This window comes from Ceratotherium simum, chromosome 12, assembly GCF_057802395.1.
Source record: "Ceratotherium simum simum isolate JZ-2026a chromosome 12, ASM5780239v1, whole genome shotgun sequence".
In the NCBI taxonomy this organism is placed as follows: domain Eukaryota; kingdom Metazoa; phylum Chordata; class Mammalia; order Perissodactyla; family Rhinocerotidae; genus Ceratotherium; species Ceratotherium simum.
In genome coordinates this window covers 21,111,564-21,128,005 of record NC_141911.1, presented here as the reverse complement: position 1 = coordinate 21,128,005, position 16,442 = coordinate 21,111,564, and the positions used below count along the sequence as shown (strand labels likewise).

At 34.5% G+C, this 16,442-nt stretch overlaps 1 protein-coding gene across 1 annotated transcript in view; it reads left to right on the top strand.

Moving 5' to 3' along the window:
* TLL1 (tolloid like 1) overlaps positions 1-14,576 on the top strand; it is a 196,513-nt gene extending 181,937 nt beyond the window's left edge. Inside the window, exons 19-21 of the mRNA XM_004433468.3 lie at positions 2,892-3,105; positions 10,047-10,297; positions 11,478-14,576. Of these exons, the coding sequence (XP_004433525.1) occupies positions 2,892-3,105; positions 10,047-10,297; positions 11,478-11,612 (600 nt within the window). The 3' untranslated portion in view covers positions 11,613-14,576. The remainder of the gene's footprint in view (positions 1-2,891; positions 3,106-10,046; positions 10,298-11,477) is intronic.
* The last annotated feature ends 1,866 nt before the right edge of the window (positions 14,577-16,442 follow it).

The following is a 16,442-nucleotide window of genomic DNA, read 5'->3' as shown; positions in this document are numbered from 1 at the left end:
CTCAGCATGTGAGTTAGCCACACTTTTGCTTGTGTGCGGTGGAGTGTGTGGGTTGGGCTGACTTCTGGAAAAGACCACCCAATCTTTGCAGTTGACCTAACAAGCTGCTACCACTTCCAAGAGGAAAATTCATTAATACCTTAATGAATGAGAGTTGTTTGCATTGCTTAAGAAATATGTCAGCTACAAAACCTTTGCCTAATTTGACTCTTACAGAGTCAGTCTGATTCCATTAGTAATTTGATAAAAAGCTGGAGCCAGTTGGCTCCAGACCAGGTGTCAGCCCACCAGCTCAATGCCACTTTGTGTGTTGTTGCTCTGTTCCATAAAACAGATGTTATGATTTACTCCAGACATCCTGCATTTCATTAGGGAGTGAAGTAGTCATTTAGTTATCTCATTCACTTAGTTTTCAACGGACCAATCAATGGACTGAACATGTGTGGTCTGTAAATTCTGATCTCATTTTTAGCTTTTACTTAAAGGATATGCTTTAGAATGCCATTACTCCCATCATTCTTACAATTTTCTCTTCTACACAGTAGGTTTCTCTGCTTTTTATATTTATAGATGAATGACTCTAAATCACATTCAAAAAAGGCAATTACTTGACATGCAATGTATTTCAGATATTTTTATTTTTCTCTTGAAATAATAGTGATCTTATAATTCAGAAGCTTGGTTTCATATTTAATAAAGAACTCTGGGTGGAGTTAAGCCAATTTTCTCTTATTGGTTTCCTAATAGTTACAAACTGATATTAAGGTTGTATATGTACACAAAGATAATAGCAACTGACTGAGTACCATCTCATGAGAGGCAGCAAACTGGAAGTTTTGGTCTGCCACTTCTACAGCATTTCTATCCCTGCGGTTGACCATAAACATGGGGTAGGTAGGTAGGTAAATGAATGGACAGACTTATCCAGACATCCAGCCAACCATCCATTCAGGGTCTTCTATATCCTATGTGCTGTTTCTACTCTACTCTACTCTCTGCCAGTGGATTACAGAGAGTAATAAGTAACAAACTCCATCAGTGAGCTCCTGCTTTGAATGTTGTGCTTCAGGATAAATAAACTCTGGTAAAGTCTCCTTGTTCACTTTATTTTCCCTGTTTTTTGTTTCTAGTGAGATTCTTTGTGCTATATTTAATCCTTATTGCACTATTCAGTATCTTTGGTTGAATGAAATCAACATTCCTTTTTACCCATAATGATTATAACAAATAATGACTCTCTAATGCTTATTGACTATAACATTTTAATTTATACGTTTTAAGCAGGGTGCAGCGGAATGAAACATGAGATCAACTCTCTTTCTTTTCTTTTGTTTCTTCTTTTAAGTACTGTGCATTCTTTTCTCCTACTCCCTAATTAATACAAATTGCTTCTTTCATTTCTTCCCTTACTCCTCCAAAATCAGAAGTGATGGTAGATGGTGGTGTGGTATGGAATAGATAACTGTGGCGAGCACTGAGGGAGAACCGTTTTTAGTCACTTTTCTCTTCCAAAATTACAAAATGTATGTCTTCATTAAATTGAGAATTATGGTCACTTCACAAAATTGCATTAAAGAAAATATATTTGTAAAAACTTCATGTGCAATTACTTTATGCTGCAGGGATTATAGAAAAATTAATGAATTTTCAAGCATATTTTATATTTCTTCAGGTTTATTTTCTTTATATATTTTTAGCTGTGCTTTATAGACTTAAGTAGTAGTGATGGTTTATTTCTTGAATGTATGATGGTTTTTCTGTGAAAAGGAAAAAGCCTTAATTAGCTATGGCAAATAATCTAGAATTTCCAGAATTATCAACAGTTTGGACAATGTTGTTTTCAGTCCATCTCAATTAAACTTTCCTTTGTGATATCCAAGTGTTATACATTTAAGGAATTTTTACTTTAAGAATTTGCTAAGACTTACATATAAGAATTATTACGCAGGTGAATTAGAATGATTTTAAATGGCAAAACATACTAAACTTTGCAGGACCCAGAATATTAAAATAAAGTGTACTATATATCTGAAAAGTAAATTAAAAATAATCTATCCTAAAGTCATATTATTGTTCTCTAATAATATGTGTTATAAGATCTCAATAAAGAAATATATAGTGAAAATTCCCTTTGTTTTAGTTACTCTATTAAGATTTACTGCATTTAATTTTTGTGAAAATATAATAACTACTTTATGAGGTTTTCTTCTTAAGTGTCCAAAGGTAGGATGATGTTTGATAGTTTTTGATCATCAAAACCAGAAGGAATCAATTTTTGTGTGTGTGAGGAAGATTGTTCCTGAGCTAACATCCGTTGCCAATCCTCCTCTTTTTGCTTGAGGAAGATTGTCCCTGAGCTAACATCTGTGCCACTCATCCTCTAGTTTGTATATGGGACGCCGCCACAGCATGGCTTGATGAGTGGTGTGTAGGTCCACACCTAGGATCTGAACCCGTGAACCCTGGGCTGCCAAAGCAGAGCATGTGAACTTAATCACTATGCCACTGGGTTGGCCCCAGGAATCAATTTTTTAACATAATTGTTTAAAATTTTCTGATGTAGTCAGAAAAAATTCAGAATGAAATATCACTTTGTTATTATAATTTGTCTAAATTCTGGAGTAGATTAATTGCAATAGTAGAATTAGTTGCAATAGTCGAATGGTAGAATTTCACATGGAGTTATTACTTGTTTTCCTCATTATGTTTTCCCAGAGATTTTGCATTCTATTGATTTTACACCCCTTTCAATAATATACTATATGGATTAAATTATTTGTATGGCCTGAACATATTTATTGATCTTAATTTCTGCTCCAAAGAGAAGAACTCATTTGAGTGATATGTGGCTTTTTGTTTTGCCTTTTCTTTCTTTCTTTCTTTTTTAATAGGCCTTTAGTGAGTTTGAGATTGAGCAGCATCAAGAATGTGCTTATGATCACTTGGAAGTATTTGATGGAGAAACGGAAAAATCGCCAATTCTCGGACGACTATGTGGCAACAAGATACCAGAGCCCCTTGTGGCTACGGGAAATAAAATGTTCGTTCGGTTTGTTTCTGATGCATCTGTTCAAAGAAAAGGCTTTCAAGCTACACATTCTACAGGTCAGCAAGTTAGGGCCATGGTTTTCTTCCTAAGATCCAGTTTTCTCTTTCAGTGAAGGCAGTGGATCCTATAACAGGATCACAAATGACTCTCCAGGCACAGCAGAAGAAATCTGACTGAAGTGCTGTGTGACGTATTGGAGAGCCATGTAGCAGCCTACCTACAAAATATCTTTGTCGTTGAACATTTAGGAAGAAACCCAAAATTCTGATCTGATTTGTGTTCAATGCAGTATGATCAAGTAGAACTCTTTCTAAATATTTGTATAATGTATTTCATATCAACTTTAGCAGTTTGATTTATATGTTATATTTAGCAGATAGAAATCTATAGTTTTGTATTCAAAATTTATGTTTTCTCTAACACACTACCCAGTAAACTAGCTTTTGTGTTAATATATATATTTTTGTAAATCAAATTTGGGATTTATCTCTCTGTTTTACAGAGCCTCACTTTTTTTCTGTTTTATTTGATATGCAACACAATCTTTTCCCTAATCCTATTCCCTAAGATGACTCTTACAGATTACAAGTGTTCTGGAAGTCTTTAAGAAATAAAATATAATTTAGAAAAATACGGAAAATTTTAGGCAAAATGTTAACATTTTTTATAATTTTATCATTTAATAATATATTCCATAGATGTCTAGGATATGTCATTTTTTCATTCAGTTTTTTAAAAATCAGTGAATTGTAGATATTTACTAAAGTCATTTGGCTTATAGTGACACCTAGTGGCATTTCAATGCATAAACTATTGAGCCACTTCGGGGAGAACTCTATCCCGCTGTAAAACACAGTATAATAGTCTACAAATTCATCCATGAAACAATTTTAATGCAGTAATTTTTGTTGTGGTTTCCTGCTGTTTTCCTTTTGTTTTCTTTTTATTTCATTTTGTTCTAGAAATCAGATTTTTAATTATTCCATTGTCCAAGGTTATTTTTCACTCTAGTATATTTTCTTATGAACCTTAGATTTCTATTGTGAGAAAGTGGATAATAATTGTCAGGATATTGAGCTGATTTATAGTGGTAATGATTGGCCTCATCAATAATACTGATTAATTATTTCTCAAGATTAATATAAATATTTTGGTTTGAAAAAAGTCTTTCATATACTGTAGAAATTTCATATTAATGAAGGCTTTTCCATACATTTGACATTTACTCTTTAAATATTTTTCTGATAACTTGTCATGTATTGAAAGGATGGAAAATTTGGAATCCCATTACTACATCAATATGTTTCTGATAGTGCAGAGTTCATGGCGTATATTTTTATGTATGCTTAATATCCTGACTATCAGAGGTTCTAAGAATGTGGTATGAAAGTGTGCTGTCAAAACTCTTGAAATAGTTGATGATCTAGTATTTAAAATACCTATGTATAAATTCTCCATTTTTAGTTTAATAAAAATTTCCTTTTATAGAAAAAAACTTCTTTTTTTACCCTTTAAGAGTGTAAGGATTAAGATTATATTATTCTCCAATGTGTCGGTACATCTGTGTTTTTAATCCAACTGTGTTATTACCTTTGGAAAAGATAATTTCTCTGGATCTCAATTTTTTCATCTGTAAAATAATAATCTTGAGGTTTCTTACAGCCGTAAAACTCCATGACTCCTTAATTTGCATGGCTTCTGCTCATGGACTCTATTTGCAGTGTTTATATTACCATGAAGCATCCATTGGTAGGATTTAATTATATTATAAAAGAGATCCAATGGTATATATAGCATGCACTTAGCATTTTTGGCACACACATGTACTTTACATACACTTTACAAACATTGAATATACAAAAGAGCTGTATGATGAAGATATTATTATCTTTGTTTTTCAGATAAAGAAACTGAAAATCTGTAAGGTTAATTAATTTGCAAAGATTTTTAAAGTTATGGCAAAGCCTGGATTTTCTCCTATTTCTGACTGTCTCCAAAGCTCATGTACTTTCCTATAGTATATTTTAGGATAGTACAGTATATTTTCTCTTAATGTACCAATTTTGCATTAGGAAGAAAACCAGTACAAAACTAGATCACTGTTATTTGAAGAAATAGGTGGAGATGGAATGCTTCTTTAGATAAGTTTTAAACAAATCCTCTATTCAAAATACCTGACTGGGTTCATTTTATTTCCCTGTTCAGTTCACATCCATTCAAATATCCACATGAGCAACCTCAACCCCATTTTGTTAGGCAAAATGTGCCTTGATATTGTCTAGCCCTGGCGTCTCAAAAAATGGGGATCCCGAGACTAAACCTTAAATAACAATGAAAGTAGCACAAAAACTAACAGTTGAATTAGAGTCCTGGCTTCCCAACTCCTGCTCATTTGCTCTTGTCAAAATTTTTGGCATTATCTGTTTGTTTGTGGGGTTTTTTTCTCTTCATGTATAAATTTTTGCCCTCACTTAACCAACTGTCTTAGAATTTTCTGAGTAGATTTATTTTTTACCATTACTTTCTAGTAGCCATACACGGTGAAATATTTTTATGTCCCGCCTACTGTTTATTTCTCCTCAAAGCTTTCTCTTTAACAAGTTTATTTATTTCATAGTCTTTCATCAACTATTTATTTGGCATGTGCTTTGGATAGATACTGTAAAGTGTTAGCAATTTCTAGGAAAAAATTAGAAATTTGTGGGAATTTATGGGAAAGTAGAAGAAATTCCTGCCTGTGGATAGCTTAACAGTCTGATAAGTTAAACTTCTGATTTTCATAAGTTTCTAAACTTATAATTTAGAAACTTGTCTTGTCAGTACTGACAAGACAGCCAAGTCCAGTACCACATCTGTCAACTTTTGCTACATTTATAAAGCACTTATGCATTATTTACTGCCTTCTGGAATACATGTGGCTATTATTGATGGGTCCTAAAGTACACATTTTAATTTGCTTCAGTAAATTTATATTTCTGTATACCATTTTATCTGCAAGAAAAGCTTCTAACGTTACGAATTTTAGAATGAAGTGATCAGAAATATTGCTGTAATTTAGCTTTATGGCTACTTTTTCACAAGTAATACTGTCCAAATCCATAAGAAATGGACTTTGTTGGAGAGGGCCCTTCTTTCCTCTGACAGCCAAATTCTTCTAGGTCTAAATTTATTTTAATCAAGTAATAAATGGTATTACTCCAGCCTTAAATAAACTAATTAAAGGAAACAAATCTTTCAGCTAAAAAAAAATGTCCCGTGTATTCGCTTAGAAGATACGGCTATAATACAGAAAAAGACAGGAAGTGTGGATAGAAAATAATATTTAAAAACATGACATTGTCTGGTCAGACTTCTTTTCTGCAGCATAAAGCATCATACTATTTGTCAATGATGTTTAAAAATCAAATAATACCTTATTAAGCTCCTGAGAAAGGAAATAATTTTGATCTAATTCAATTAAATTAGAATGCCCACTAAAAGCATTTACGGGTCAAATTATAGGACCTTTCTGGGAATTTAATACTTTACCAGGAAATAAACAAACATATCTCTCCAAATTAAAATGAAGACAACCCCCAGTCTTCTCTTCCCTTCTTGTTACCTTTCACATTCAGCTTCATTTTCCATTTCCCAGAATTCTGTAGAAGATGCTTTGGCAGCTCGGATAGTGTTTTCAAACAATTGATTTAAAAACGTTATTGCTGACATGCTAAACTACTGCTTTTATATTTTTCTGACAATAAACAAATAGGGATATTTGCAGGAAATGTGTTTATTCAATTTAAAAATCTTCTTTTAAAGGACCATGTTAAATGATATATTGACCGTATTTTGAAGAACAGCCACAAGAATTCTCGAAAATACTCATAAGCAATTGCCCTCATGCTGCCTATTATTTTCTGCTCATGGAATTTCTCTCAGAGCACGTTAAGATCACACTTCTTGTGCATATATTCAAATGTTCCTCCTTAAAATATTTATCCTGTGGACTAAATTCTCTCTTTTTTCCCATGGTTGGAAAATTAATTCCAGAGTTATTAGTTTGAGCAGTGATCCGTAGGAATGCAGTTGTGCACTGAAACAGATAAACAAAAACAGGGGAACTTATTGAAACATTTTGTCTTCCTTAAATGTAGTTTAAATCATTTGTTTTTGAATGTATGCCATTTTCTAGAAGTTTTCAATAAAATTGAATAATGATGCCTTTACTGTCATTTTCAGATTCACAAAGGCTTTGAGAAATCTCTTTTCCCATTTTGTTCAGCTACTTCATTTCCTCCTTGATTTTTGTTCCAAGCTGGTGCTGGCAGAGAATTGTCTCTTCTGGATCCTGCTCTTTGTTTTGCTACTTTGTTTCTGAGAAGCAGACACACAGAAGCCTGTGCCTCCTCCATATCTCACAGTCCACCCTTCAGCTCTTTCTGGGCTGTGGAATAAAAGTAATACAAACACCAACGGTCTTTTAAAAGTTGAAAACAAAACAAATCAGTCAATTGTACCAAACTTTGAGAATAAGTAGAACTTTAAAAATCTATAAATGAGACTGCACCAGTTTATGTATTTATTTATTGAATTCAGAGATATTTTTTACAAAATATTTTCCTGGCTTTCAAAAATATAATTTTTCCTTTCTGATACTGGATTAATAGTGCTTTAAATTGGTTTCCCATTTTTCTGGCTTTTCATTTCATACTTGAGTGGATCTCCAGAAGTACAGATGATGGCATTTAGATGTTCTCACTGGACAATAATAACAGTAATGATAGCTTATACTTATATGGCTTTTCCTATGTGCCAGGCATCTTTCAAGCATTTTACATATATTAATCCATTCATTCTTTGTCTAGACCCTGTGATGTGAGTACTATGTGTGATCCCCATTTTAAAAATGAAGTGTAGGACAAAGTCCCACAGCTGATGAAGAGCAGAGCTCAAATTTGGACCCAGGCAATTTGGCTGAGGTGTTCAGTCACAGGGAGAGGACAGTAATTCATGGAGTTACTGAGATCAGAGAAGCATCATAGTGGGAAAGGGAAGATGCTTGGCTTCCAGTCTGCAGGACTTGAGTGATGATATCCCAGAGTGATTGGTATTTCAGCCTCCATGGGTGGTTCCCAGCACATGTGTATCTTCACGTGTTTACATTTGTAATAGTGTCACCTGTATGGCTAGATTGAGCAAGATGCCACACCCACCATCTAGAGGACAGAAGGACCTTTAGATTCATCATGTAACACAGCCCTATGGGGAAGCCATTCTCATGACCAAACCCTAGTTGGAAATTCTTTCATATGTTGGTCACACAAAGGTCTCCAAATGTGCAGTTGTCTGTGACAATATCCTAGGTTTAGTTGAGCCCACATATATTCAGACACATCTGAATGGTGTTCCATACCTGGGAATTCAGAAATATTTTGTTATTTAAAATCACCAAACCACGATATGGATAAACCATATACAAATCTGAAAAATCCAAGTAAGAATTTAGCTGCCCCATCCATCCTCACAGGGAGCTGCCACGGACTGTCTACTCAGACGACCACGAGAGTGTTACAGTTGTGTTTTGATATCTGGTGCTTTAGTTTGTCCAGATCTTTCTACATTGCATTTTTTGTCCCTTCCCGATCATACCTGTTTTCCTAGTTTTAGCACTGAAATTATTACTTCCCAGAACCTCTCAGTCCTTCTCAAACAGGGACAGAAGGAAACGCTCCTTTCTCCTAATACTTTTCGTCCTTTACTCTATTCTGTATCTCCCCCCACCCTCAGCCATATGTTTGCATGTATATTAGACCTCTGCCTTTATTTAATCTTTAATTATTATAAAGTTTTTGGGGTTCTGACTGCAAAGAGTTTCTAAGCAAATTTTTTGAAAACTTTTATTCTCTAAAATATACTAACTAATTTTTTATGCACACTTATTTATTTATTTGGCGTATTTACCTCTAATGACATAGGTAATAACTGGTAGAGCATATATTTATTTATATCTCTCTGAAAAGGAAGCTGTAAAAAGAGCATTAAAATTTTTTATTTATTACAAACACAAAATATAACTGAATAGGTTCTGGAACTACAAATGTAATTATAATTAATGATATGTGTATGTTTTTCCCAACCAAGTTAGATAAATATTTCTACCTATGTAAAGTAATACTGTTCTATATATTCTATGTAGAGAGTTCTATACAATGCACACACACACACAGGGGTTTTATATAGTTTTTTGATTTTAAAGTTACTCCTTTGGATTCTGGGTTCTTAAATTATTAAGGTTAAACTCAGTTTAAGACATTGACATTTTCTCCATGAGAATAGTTATTTGAGACTAAAAACAATGTGAGGAATAACAATAAAAAATATTTATTGAGGGGCCGGCCCAGTGGCGTAGTGGTTAAATGTGCGTGCTCCGCTTTGGCGGCCCGGGGTTCACAGGTTCGGATCCCAGGTGTGGACCTATGCACCGCTTATCAAGCCATGCTGTGGCAGGCGTCCCACATATAAAATAGAGGAAGATGGGCATGGATGTTAGCTCAGGGCCAGTCTTCCTCAGAAAAAAGAGTAAGATTGGCAACGGAGGTTAGCTCAGGGCTAACCTTCCTCACCAAAAAAACAAAAAAAGTTTATTGAAAGTTACTATATGGCAAGCACTGCTTTGTGATTGTCACATACTGATTAAATCCTCAAAGCCACTAAGATTGGTACTATTATTACCATCTGCATTTTACCCTTGAGAAAACTATGGATCAGAGAAGTGATGACACTTACTTATCCAAAGTCACTGAGCTAGTAGGTGTTGGAGCTGAGATTCCAGCCCTGCAGTCTCTCTGGGGCCTGTGCCTGTACCCGTCACACCATCTGACTCACCAATTGTGGCAAACATACCTGATGACAGAAATGAATACAGAAGTTAGTGGATGCTTGGACTACATTGCAATTGAATTGGACCTCTTAAGGCTCGTTGAGCTTACTTGTTTCCTTGTTCTTTCCTGGGCAGAGTGTGGTGGCCGACTGAAAGCAGAATCAAAACCCAGAGATCTGTACTCACATGCTCAATTCGGAGACAACAACTATCCAGGACAGGCCGACTGTGAATGGCTGCTGCTATCAGAACAGGGCTCTCGACTCGAGTTATCCTTCCCAATTTTTGAAGTGGAAGAGGAGGCGGACTGTGGCTATGACTATGTTGAGCTCTTCGATGGTCTCGATTCAACAGCGGTGGGGCTTGGTCGATTCTGTGGATCAGGGGTAAATACAGTACCAACAGGATGCCATACAGATATGATAAGGAATGCCTCTTGATTCGGGTTTGATATGTGTAACGTATGCAAGTGGGCAATGTTTTTACAAAAAATGTTACATGGTATTATTAATGGCTTGACAGATTATAACATGCCGCTTCTTCCCTTACCATTTCTCCATCTCTAGTGAATTTGCTTGATAATGTCCAACAAGACAGACGAATTCAGTAGTTATAATTTCTTGTCACTATCCACATTCTAATTTTTTTATTCATGTGTTTATTGTGCTGTAAATATTTAATAATATAAAAGCAATATACTTAGACACCTTTGTCAATGTTATCACCTGCCTAAATTAAAGCATAAAAGAAAAAAGAATATGCACACCATTCAGATTGACATTCCCTTCTCAACAAATATATTTGGTGAGAGTGACAAGGTCCACCACTGGTATGTGGGCTCAGCCAGTGCTGCTAGAATATTGTTCCATTGCAGTGTGTTACTTGTGCATGGGACAGAGTGCCAGATACAGGTCAGACTGTGTCACCATGAGAAATAAGAAAAAGCTTAACGCTTTCTCAATGCTTTTTTCCCTAAGACTCACTGTGGTAACATCAAATGATCTTCTACATATTTTGTTTTGAAGATGTTAGTCCCAATTTCTTGAATGTCCACCAGTATCTATTGCTTAAATCTGTTGAACTCCTGTCCAAATAGCAACTGAAATAAAACAAAAAAAAAACCTCTTGGTACTTAGATTATTAAAACAAGAAGGAATGGACAATTTGGATTCTGGAAGTGGCTCTGCCTCAGAGCAGCTTCTGAAACAAATTTAATGTCTCTTTATCCTTTCCGAAGCCCACTTTATTTGTTTGTAAATAAAAGGAACTTGGCTTAAAAATTTGGGAGAAAACACCGAGTTGCAGAACTTGGAAACAGATTTAAGTATGTTTAAAGTCTAGCCACATCACTGCCTCGCCATCTTGAGCATGTCATTTGCTTCTCTGAAACTCAAGTTTTCTCATCTGTAAAGTGAAGAAATCACTCATATCCACTTTTCAAGGTTGCTGGGAAGAGTAAATTATATACCAAAAAAAAAAAAATTCCCAAATGTGAATTACATTGAAGAAAAAGTGACTCATTCTGTTGTTTGTTTATTTGCTTGTTTTTTTTGTTTTTATCTTCAGCCACCAGAAGAGATCTATTCAATTGGGGATGCAGTTTTAATTCATTTTCACACTGATGACACAATCAACAAGAAAGGATTTCATATAAGATACAAAAGTATTAGATATCCAGATACCATGCACACCAAAAAATAACACCAAAACCTCCGTCAGAACATAAAGGAATGTGCATAACGGAGAGAAAACGTATTTTTTTTAAATGAAGATATTAGCACAAATGTTTTGTATAATGAGTTTGAACAGAAGAAACTGTAAAACCAGAATTATCTTTGTACTGAAGAGAAGTTTCCAGCTAACTCTGATCAGCGTGATAAGGATATTTGAACTCCGTGTTTGATGGTATAAACACAGCTGGTCAAAGGGCATCACGAGCTTCAGGGAAGACTCCACGAGCTGTTGTTCACAGCTTGACTTCGATGCCTCGCAGTTTAGACAGTTCAGTTCAGGGTCTGTGACCCTTCAGAGTGTTCTTTTTGACAATTTTTCAAGATCTGGGAGAAATAAAATGATCTTGCAAGTCATAAACTGGAAAACCTTCTCCTTGTACCTTAGGATAATTGCTTTGGCTCTGTATCTTGGATACAATGTAAACCAGATCCATATAAGATATTGTGAAAGGGGAGTCTTTTGAGGATGGTTTGTACTTTAAATGCAGTTGTGTCCAATGTTTGGAAACTGGAATATTTCACCTTCGTTATTTTCACTTGCAGGCTAGATTAACCTCTTTGAAACACAAATGATCTTGAGACCACTTCATTTGACTGACGTTTTGACAAGTTTGAAATGTCAATAGTGTCTATTATTGCAGTTAAACTCTAGACATCATTTATTTAAGTGCTGGAAAATGCCCAGTTGATTGGTAAACTCAGTTCTTTCTGTGGAAGTGCTGCCTTTTCACACCAAATCCAAGAAGCCTTGTGATGTCTTATGAACTTTATGAGAAAACTCCCAACAGGTGTGAACAGGATTCTTCTCAGTGACTGCCTGGATGATTCATACTCAAGTTATCACTGCTGCTATTGTCTTTCTTTTATTGTTGACCTGTTGTAGTCGTTATTGTTGATGTTGTCATGGTGAATGTTGTATTTAAAAAAAAATGAAATGAAGCAGAAGTAGGCCTTGTAAGAATTGAAAGATCTCTTTTTTTCTCTTCCTGGAATTCAGTTAAAAAAAATGTAATGTTGAAAAAAAGGATTTGTGTCTGAAAGACTTTCTATGGTGCTATTCCATAAACATTTTTTTTAAACAAAGTTTTTGACCTTTGAGCCAACCACCTGTAGGCTATGAATGTCTCCCTGTGTCTTGCTGGTGGCATTTGAAGACTAAAGACTTGTTAAATGTATCAAGAGTATATCAAGGGCAGCACTTGTCCTGTGGAGCAACTACTTACAATGCCTTAGAATTCTTGCACATGATCAAACAGATCCTCCTAGAGACGCACCTTTTGAAATGTTGAACCTAATAGTGTATGCCAATTAGCAGCCCTATGATGAAAATCCATTGGGAGAACATTGGGTATAAATATGATGACCTGCTTTTGTTGTAGAAAATGAATTTTCTGCTTTAAAGCCATGTGTGTTTTTAATATTAATGTATGTATACGTGAGATTGTCTGAGTGAGTGAAGCTACAAGAAGGTGAAGACTAGTGGATGGTTAAAAAGTTAAAATTTATGTGCCAAGTTCTACTAGAATCCTGTTTGAAGTAGCACCTTTCTTAGGAAGTTTCATGGGCAAATAATGGGAACTTCTAATTATTATCAGTCTCATTAAAAAAAGGCTCTTTCCTTTAGAGAAACTCTATTTTGATATTTTTGGATGTTGACTTAGATTGCTGTATGAAGTAGCTTTGTTTCTGTTACCTGTCCATGAACATTCAACATTTAATAAAATTGGGTATTTTTCTTAATTTTTACAAAATTAAACTATACACACAGATGTAGCTTCTTTGGTTTTCTTGTCATTATTGCCCCAAAAAATCTTTTCTTGCATATGAATTATGATATGTAAATACATTTTTAAAACCAATCTTTTCATCTTATTGAATTTTACTTTGGAAATATATAGCTATTGCCTGCAATATAATGAGGTTTTTAGTGGAGCTGATTTATTCCAGTAACTTCTATGTTTTTTCACTAATCTCCAATTAGCCAAAATATATCAGGAATGGGAAAGAGAGGAGAAAAAAGCATTAACACCCAGTGTACTACATTATGCCTAGCTCAGTACTAGGCTCATGCATAAGCTCTTTTTAAACTTGATGCTACCCTTTGAGAACTGTGGTGATGTTCTCATTCTGTAGTTCAGGAGCCGAGGCTCAGAGAAGGTATGTAATGTTCCCAGGGTCACAGTGTAAAGTTAGATGTTGAAACCCAGCTTGTCTGCCATCAAAATCTGTGCTTGTTCTACAAAATGTAGTTGAATCAATCTTGACATATATAAATAGTAGATATTTTTTTATGGTGAAACTTTTCCACATAAAGTAAATTTTAGGGGTGAATTACAGCAAAACTTTCAGCATAAACACATTGTTCCTTTCAGGAGCAGCATGACAATTCAAGTATCAATTGTAGATATCTTTAAGAACCACAATTAGTACTAGAAATTAAAAAACAAAAAACTATAGTTCGGTGTTGTTAAAATAAATATGTTAAATTATTTTATCTGGCGTGGTAGGGGAAATGTAGTGTGCTTTTAGAAATATCTTGGATATTCTGGTTGACATCTTATTAGGCCACAAAGAGCTACATTCAACAAAACTGAGAAATTGAAGTAAAAGTTATTCAGAAGGCGTTAGAGATGTTGTCATAACTTGGGGTCTTCAATGTGAACATTCATTTTTATTGTATCTTATGTCAGATATTGGTTCACTGCATATTATTTTTATTAATTCAACTTTGGCTTAAATGTGTTGTTAAATGCAAATACAGATACTTTGTTGTTATTTTGTTAATAATTGTTAGTCACTGTTTTAGGCATTTTATTAAATTAATTTTGTAAATTATTTTCAACCCCTACATCAGTATATTGGTTGTGTTCTCTGTTTGCCAAAGTTCTAACTCCTCCACAATCTTCACTAACTGTACACACAAGAAACTGCTCCCACGTAATATGATTTTATTAAATTATTTTTAAAAATCAATTTTGAATGTTAATCTAGTTTACTAAGGAAATCATGACTTAACATAACTACACAAAACAACATTTTTAAAGAAATGTATGAGAAACAGCAATTATATTTCCAAAGTCCCCAAATGTTCCCTGCCTGTATTGGCTGGATTTTTGCTATCTAGGACTAAGTTTAATATAGCACAGTATTAGATTCAAATTCTGTCCAATTTTGTTTTTAGATATCTTAGTCTCTTTTATTTGGTTTCTATTACTACTGTATTTTTGGTGGTAAGCCTCAAATATGAAATTTTGTTCTCCCATATAGAAAATCTAAAAGCATCTGATGATTAATTATAATTCTTCATAAAGGTAAAAGTTATTTTTTAAAAGAAACATTAAATTACATACTTTCTTAGATTTAGTAACTATTGCCATGTGTGACGTTGAAAATAACTTTTACTTAAAATAATTACCAAAATATTTGGAAATTTTGTTTCGTGATAATGGGAATAACACTTGCTTTGTGGAAAACATTTAATACCATTTGTTAAATCTGGTATGGGAGGAGGAAAAATAATTACCTCCTGAAGATTTATAACTTGAATTGCAGTAATACTTTGTATTTTATAAGAAAAAATACTACTAATAGGTAGTATGAGTTTATCAAAAAGAAAAAAAAGCTGGTCTGTGAATGGATTGAAGCTTTTATGCTTCAATGCGTAGTAAATGGTTGCCAATGAATATTTAACTTTTTTTTTTCTTTTGGTGAGGAAGATTGGCCTTGAGCTAACATCTGTTGCCAATATTCTTCTTTTTGCTTGAGGAAGATTGTTGCTGAGCTAACATCTGTGCCAATCTTCCTCTACTTTGTATGTGGGATGCCTCCACAGCATGGCTTGATGAGTAGTAGTTAGGTCCGCGCCTGGGATCTGAACCCATGAACCCAGGGCCGCCAAAGCAGAGCGTGTGAACTTAACCACTATGCCACCAGGCCAGCCTTTGAATATTTAACTTTTAATCTTTTAGAGTTGTTGTTATAAAATTGAGAAATTTTGTCATTAGCTTAGGAAATAATTGATGGAAGGGCTGGCTCTGATACATTGTGAGATATAATTATTAGTCTCCTAACATCTTCTGACATCTGCTTTCTTCATTTCTAGCCTTCAACCTGCCCACCTTTCACTCACTCTCAGTATATTCAGCCCTAATCCAGGCTCACCATGTGACTCTAGTCCACACCTTGACACCTACCTGGTGCGGAGACTGATGCAGGATGATTCCAAAGAGATTATAGGGCCCTGAGCATGTCTCACTATATATAACTTCCTTCACATCCAATATTTTAGATAAAATATTGATGCAGTAATAAATATCAACTTTTAACTTGAGAAGATTTGTAGGTAGAAATATATTTGGGTTAAAGCAGATGAAGCGAGAAGACCTAAGAAGCCAATGTGCAGCTTGCAATGTGTAGATAAAAGGTCCTGGCAGCCAGGTCTTGTCTTGCCTTTGCTGCCAGCGTGGAGGTGTTGAGTAAATAATGAAATTACTCTTGTTATTACATGCTATTTCTGTTTGAATACAAGCTAATGGCTTCACCAATCCCTCTACCTTTACCCTGCTCTGTCTACCTATATTGTCCATATAGCTGGAAAACTAGTTATACAGTATTTCATTTTTGCAAACTATCAAATTTTTCAGCATACCAGCTAGCATCTGAAATAAAAATGGCAACTAAGGTTATTCAAGCTAATTTATAATATATTAAATATAGGCTCAGTGCTTCAGTGTATTTTGCAAATTATATTTTAAAAAACATATCCAGTGGTGCTACTGCTATTAAATGATATTATCAG